The 6,877-nt window shown below is 52.4% G+C and overlaps 1 protein-coding gene across 1 annotated transcript; it reads left to right on the top strand.

Moving 5' to 3' along the window:
- The first annotated feature begins 3,083 nt into the window (after window positions 1-3,083).
- Window positions 3,084-3,637, top strand: LOC109861404. The gene is made up of 2 exons (XM_020441038.1): window positions 3,084-3,249; window positions 3,360-3,637. Exons 1-2 carry the CDS (start codon window positions 3,084-3,086, stop codon window positions 3,635-3,637), a joined length of 444 nt encoding a protein of 147 aa, XP_020296627.1.
- Window positions 3,638-6,877: the final 3,240 nt, after the last annotated feature.

Raw genomic sequence — 6,877 nt, forward strand, 5'->3', positions numbered from 1 at the left:
GACATATCTCTGTTCTCTTCTACCGCCCGAAGACGGCCGAAGCGTCGAGCGCACACGTACACGGCTGCTTGCCTGTGTGCGTATCCCCTCCGTTTGCTGCAGCGTGCTGTAAGAGAGTCAAAACTGGGCACACTGCAGCACACTTCCACCAACTGCACCTTGTACCTGCACTTTCAGTGCAGCACTTACGGTATTGTTTTAGTACTTGCCACCCGGGTTATCTGCACGCAATTTATTTGGTGCAGAATCTGCAATAATTGGGTGCGTTCAGACAACTTAATAGTTGCACAACGGTTGAGAGATAATCACTTCTGATTGGATCATACTTTTGGAACCGCAGCAAATTTTGAAGAACAGTCTTATCATAAGTGATGATCTCTCAACCGTTGAGTTGTCTGAACGCACCCATTAATTAACGGTGCATTTTTCCTTATCAATTTATTTCCTTTTTCATCAATAAACGTTGACAGGTGCGTCGTCAATTGAGACGACATCGCGTAGCGTCCTTAAAGCGGATTCACACAGGCACTGTACAGCGAGAGTTCCAAAATGTTTCTAGGAGCCGAGCCACTAGAAATAATTATTAAAATTCCGTTTCCCGCGCGTGTCGTTTGACTCCGCTGCTATGGCAGCGACGTATTGCGTCCTTTCTTACGCGCTGGAACATTTGCGGATTCGCCTCATTTAGCGAAACATTTGAAACGAGACCATCCGGGAGACACTATAGGCTACAAATGTGCAATGAGCGGGTACAGGGGGAAAACTAGATACCCGTAGAAAGACGTAAAACAACATATAGAGAAATTCCATCCCCCACTCCCGGATGCTGCGAAGGCGGGTCCAAGTAGATTAGAGAGTGATCGTGGAGCCGCGCCATCTTCTGCGTTGTCCGCGGCCCCGACAACAAACAAGAACCTTTCCGCTAAAAAGCCCACCATCTCGCGGCAACCCGGCACGCACTCCACCGCCACCGCCAATAAGAGGGTCCGTCCAGGTCTACGGACTTCACCCAGCGGACCCTCTTTACCACTAACGCCGCCATCATCGACATCAGCGACCATAACATCAGGTCCATCCACCACATACGCAGCCGTCACAGCAGGACAGGCGGCCGCCGTCACCATAAGGCCGTCGAGTGCGACGGCTGCGAAGACGGTGTCCCAGCCGGGAGCATCAAAGGGAGCGGTCCCAAAGAGGTCGTCGACACGAACGTCAACGAGGACAGCTGCCGCAAGACGAACGGACACGGTCGCGAATTTGTCTAGACCCTCTAGTGGGGGTAGCAACTTTATTAAGAAAGCCGGCACCTCGTCGCTCACGCGCCGCCCTCCCTCCTCCTATCACCATCCTCAGCAGGCAGCTACACCGCCAGGGGGGGAGGAACCTCAAGAATTTCGAGATCGTCCGCCGCCACACCGTCATCCCAAGAATCCATTGGAATGCGGCGGGCGCACGGCGCGCACAGCAGGACGTTAGCCGGAGCAGCCAGACCGGCGCGTGCGATCCCCCGCTCCCCGACGGAAGGGAGCTCGGCACGAATATCACCAGAGGGTGTTGCGGGAAGAAGACCGTCCGCAGCGAAGTCACCCCCGCAGACTACCAGCGGGGGTGCAAGAACATCGATGAAAAAGCGGACGGTCAAAGACATCCCGGTCGCAAAAAGCTTTGAGGCGACGAGGAGGTTTCACCTGTCTCTAAGGCAGAACAGGCCAGGAGACGGAGACAGGGGGTCGTCACGGAGGTTGCAGAGCGCCAGAGTATCGCCCGCGAAGAGCTCTGCAACTATGCCGGCAAGATTATCGCCCGCCAGTCTCGTGGCGACAAGGCCGGCAGCAGCGGCGTCGCCACGTACGAGAGAAGCAGTCAATAGGGAGGTGACGCGTAAGTCACACCCCCTTCAGCGCTTTCCCCAGTATCAACAGCGAGGGCACCGAGGATTACATCAAATATCAGAGTAGCGATGCCCCCCGAAATTCTACAGCTGTACGTGCCAACGACGTCGCTGCCCGCGACCGTCACCACCACCACGGTGACCACTACGGCGTGTGGGAGTCCAATCATGGCAACGGGACTCCCAGTGGGAGGACGCAGAACATCAAGTCCCCCCGTAGCAGCGAAATGTCAGTCACCGCCGTTGGTGCAGCGTACCGTCTCGACCACTGCACCCTGCAACAAAGGATTCTCCCTAGAGATAGGAGAGGGTGCGTAGAGCCAGACGAAAAAGAGGAAAACTCCACCCTACAAACACCCTGAAGTGGAGCAGCGGCAGCAGCAGCAGCAGCAGAAGAAGAAGTCGACGCCACGACCGAGAGACAACGGGGGAACGGATGTCTAAAGCGGGAGAAGAGCGGAGAGAAGAAACTCCGCCAAACCCCCCGCGGAAACTTCCCCAGTTATTGTGCCGGCGAAGTCGGGGTCGCGCGCGACGCGTACCCCGCCACCCGTAACGTCGGCGAATTATCCCCCCATTCCGTTGCCCGGGGGAAATCGGAGTAATTACTCCATTTTAGAGGAGGCTGAAAATTGTCAGCGTTGCCGCCGTCGGGGGCGTTCTCCCGTAAATACAAATCCCGCGACCCACGGGCGTGTCGAGCGGGCAGCGTCGAGATCGCCTTGTAGCGGTGCGTCCGTCGATGCGCAGAGCCCGCGGCGTCCCGTCAACAATACGTCCCCCCAGTCGTCTCCGCAGCGCCCCGCGCCGCGTCCTGTTCCCGCTGAGAAGCGGGGCAGGCGCGCGCGGTTAGCCGAAAAAGACGCGCTGGTCGGGCGTGCGGCGGGCGTCGCCACGGTTGCGGACCTAAAGGAATTCCCGACATTAGTTGTGAATTACTTCGGGAAGGATGCAACGGACGCTGGGCATCGTCGCGGCGTATCCGCAAATCGTCCAGTGCGTGCGAAGTCGGAGCGACCGCGTCGAGGAGCAGGACATGCGCCCGGTGGACGAGACGGCGCTACTAGAGAGAAAAATCGCCAGGGGGAATCGGGAAAAGGACGCGCAAACTGGGTACGCGAAGCGGCGCGTATACAGAGGCAACCGTCGCAAGGTTCGGGAAGTGCTTCATAGGCCCCCTGAATTTTGCAGGATGCAGAAAGATTGGGTCCATGAGTACTTTACCGGGCTATACCGCGGCGGCGGCTTGCCGCTGGATGGCGCCGACGCCGTGGAGCCAGACCAGTCTCTAACTGCTAGTGAGATGGCGTTCCTCACGGATCCCTTCACAGAGCGAGAGGTCGAACGTCGCATCCGACGTGTGAGCAACTCAGCACTGGGCCCGACGGGCTGACCTACAGGGACCTCCGTGAAACTGATCCTGAGTCACGCTTTCTCACGGCGGTATTTAATATCTATTTGCGCCTAGAGGTAGTTCCCGCGTCCTGGAAGAACTCCAACACCATGTTAGTGTACAAGAAGGGCGACCAGAATGATCTGGAAAATTGGCGCTCTCTCGCTATGGGTGATACTACGCCCAATCTCTTTGCCGCGGTCGTAGCCGATCGACTGACGGACTGGGCGATAGATTATAAGAAGCTTTGTTCCGTCCAAAAAGGCTTCCTGCAGGACGAGGGGTCCTACAAGCACAACTTCGTCCTGCAGGAAATCCTGATACAGATGCGAGGCGCTCTCGACGTGAATTGATCGTGGCGTGGCTGGATCTATCCTATGCGTTTGGATCGGTCCCGCACGCGACGATCCTTAGGGTCCTTGCTCGGTCCGGCGTGCCTGGGTCTCTCACAAATTTATGGGGGTCCATGTACGAAGGGTGCACAACATGTATGCGCACGTCCGATGGGTGGACGGCACCAATCCCCATCCGTTCTGGAGTAAAACAGGGATGCCCGTTAAGCCCTATATTTTTTGATTTCACGATAAACTCCGTGCTGCGCGCGGCCACCGCAATAAATACGGGCTATACCATTTTAGGGCAGCGGTGGTCCGCACTTGCGTACGCGGACGATATTGCCTTACTCGCGAATTCTCCAGAGGGGATGCAACGACTTCTCACCGTCGTGGAAACCGAATCGCGGTCAATAGGTCTGCGGTTCAATCCCGCAAAGTGTGCGAGTTTGCACATTCGAGCGGGGAGGATGGATCGCGTCCTCCCAACCCCCTTCGAGATCCAGGGAGAGATGATGTACTGCCTGTCAGAGAGGGAGTCTTACAGGCACCTCGGCATTCCAACGGGGTTTTCCGTCGATCAGAACCCTTATTCTACGATCCAAGGCATGATGGAGGATTTGCAGCGCGTCGAGCGCTCCTTGCTAACCTCGTGGCAGCGAGTCGAGATAGTGGCACCTTACATCCTGCCACGTCTCGACTTCTTGTTGCGGAGTGTCAAAGTAGAGAAGGGCTTCGTGAAAGTCGCGGACAAGCAGATAAGGAGGCTGGCCAAGTCGTGGCTCAACTTACTTTTGGATTGTCGAGGGTCCGTGAATACCCTGGTGAAGATCCCACCAGTGGCACGAGCGCAGGTCAATCACACATTGCGCCTGGCTATCGTGTCGTATTATACGAGCACTCTGCTCGCTAAAAAGGATCAGGGAAAGGTGTTCGAGGTGGCCATGCGTCATGGAGTGACCAATCACTTCATACGCACTGGCAGCTTCATCCGTTTCGCCGACTGGCGCTTCTTGCACCGAGCCCGACTCGACGTGTTGCCGCACAACGGCGCACGTCGGTTGGAGGAGAGCGATGCGCGTTGTCGGCGGTGCAGAGGGTGTGCCGAGACCCTTCCCCACGTCATTAACCACTGTGGGGTCCACGCGGATGCGATACTGCTCAGGCATAATGACCTGTTGCTCCGTCTTGCTAAGGCTTCCCGTCTGCCAGGTGATGTCCGGATTAATCAGCGGGTCAAGAGGGTCGACGACGAATTCGCGAGTCTTTGGCGCGACCTCGTAATTCGTCACGAGCAGTCGAGGTCAATTATTATTATTGACGTCACGGTGCCCTTCGAGAACCGTCGTGAGGCGTTCGATGAGGCAAGAGCGAGGAAAGTCGACAAGTACTCTCTTCTTGCGGAGACCCTCACGCGGGAAAGGTACCGTGTGGTTGTCACGCCGTTCGTGGTCGGCTCTCTTGGCTCATGGGACCGGAGAAATGATTGTGTGCTGAAGCTGCTGCGTGTTTCTAACACGTATGCAGCAATGATGCGCCATCTCATGGTTTCCGATACCATCCGCTGGTCGCGGGATATATACGTAGAGCACCTCTCCGGGGTGCGGCAGTACGCGGCGGCTGCTCGGTCTTCCGGCGGAACGCTCCGAGACAACACGCGAGCGATTTGCCGACGCTACGGGGAACAGGAGATGGCGATCCTGGCGCACCGCGGGCGCCAGGTGTAGGGTCCTCCTCTCCCTGCGTACTATAAGTTGTATAAAGCGTATTATTATGTTTTTATGTTAGGTGCGTTTAATTTATTTCGAGTGTGTATGTCGCGTAAGTTATTACTGGACAATTTTACTTTTATTTTTATTTTATTTGACTGCGTTTATTTGATTTTATTTTTACTTCAGACTTTTTTTTATTTTACTTTTGACTTTCATGTTATTTTATGCGGACCTTCGAGTGCAAGTGTCGCGAATTTTTATATTGTATTTTAGCCGTGTGTGTATGTCGCGTCTTATTATTTTTGTATTTTAGTCGAGTGTATGTGTCGCGTGTATTTATTTATTTATTTAATTAATTATTTGCATTATTATTGTTATTGTGCATGCTGTTGATTTGAGCATGCATCAGAGTAACGCCACGAAAAAATTGATATTTTAGCCGCGCCGCAGCTTCCAGGCCCTTATATTTGATATTGGCACTGCGTTTTGGCCTGGGAGCTTATACATATGTATAACAAGAAGTATAGCGCCCATATTGCAGATATCGTCCCAGCCGGCTAGCTGGGGCAATATCATTATCACAACACTTTAGCCGTGACGAGGGGGTGCATCTTACCCCTCACTGGAGAAGGTAAGTACCATATGTGCCCTCTCTCACGTAGTTTTTTGCGCCTCCTAGCCAGGGGATCTTGTCCCCGGCCAATTGTTATTTAAGTTTTACGCACGAGCGTGGGCGGCAACGTCCGATTCAGAAATTATTTTGTACTCTACCTCGAGAGAGCTTGTCCCCCCGGGAAACATTAATTGGTTAAAAGATAGTTACTCTGTTTTTATCAGCTTAATATCTGATACAGACCGCAAAGCAGGGATGCCAGATTCCNGCCGCTTGGTAGCATGCGGTAGCATGGAGGGGATACGCACACAGCTTCATGCCGTCTACGTGTGCGCTCGAACTTCGGACGCAGTCGGGCAGTAGAAAGAGACAGAGAAATGACTTTCTGTCTCGCTCTTGCTCGAGCGAGTGTGCGATACGACGTTCATCTCTCAATAACGTCGTAAGCGGCGTAAGAAATGTTTGAGTTCGCCCGGCTCGCTCTCTGACTTTTCTTTAGTATTGTAACATTTTCTTTATATGTATGTGTACATAAAATTTATATGTACAAAACATGCAACAAATAAAATAATAAATTATCCACTCTTGGCCAATATGTACGTTTTTTTTTCTTTTAAATAAATGTTTTTATAAAAATATATGTAAAACTACTACAATACTTGTAAAACTTTTTAGCAAAAATAAAAAAACTAAAATTCAAATAACATAAAAAACACATTCTTTTAATTTAAATCAATATTTCTATTATATTTGTATTTAATAAATATGTTTGACGTATCTATAGTGCACATTTATACGACGTACATGTTGCTCGACGGAAACCGCGAGAAGGTGGTTTCTTCCGTCGTGAAGGAAATTTTAACAATTGTTATTAAGTAATAAAAAATATAATTAGAAAAATACCACCTTTTTGCAATTGTAATGCACTACATATGT

The sequence above is a fragment of the Pseudomyrmex gracilis genome, unplaced genomic scaffold (genome assembly GCF_002006095.1).
Source record: "Pseudomyrmex gracilis isolate BER0280 unplaced genomic scaffold, ASM200609v1 scaffold_736, whole genome shotgun sequence".
Classification (NCBI taxonomy): domain Eukaryota; kingdom Metazoa; phylum Arthropoda; class Insecta; order Hymenoptera; family Formicidae; genus Pseudomyrmex; species Pseudomyrmex gracilis.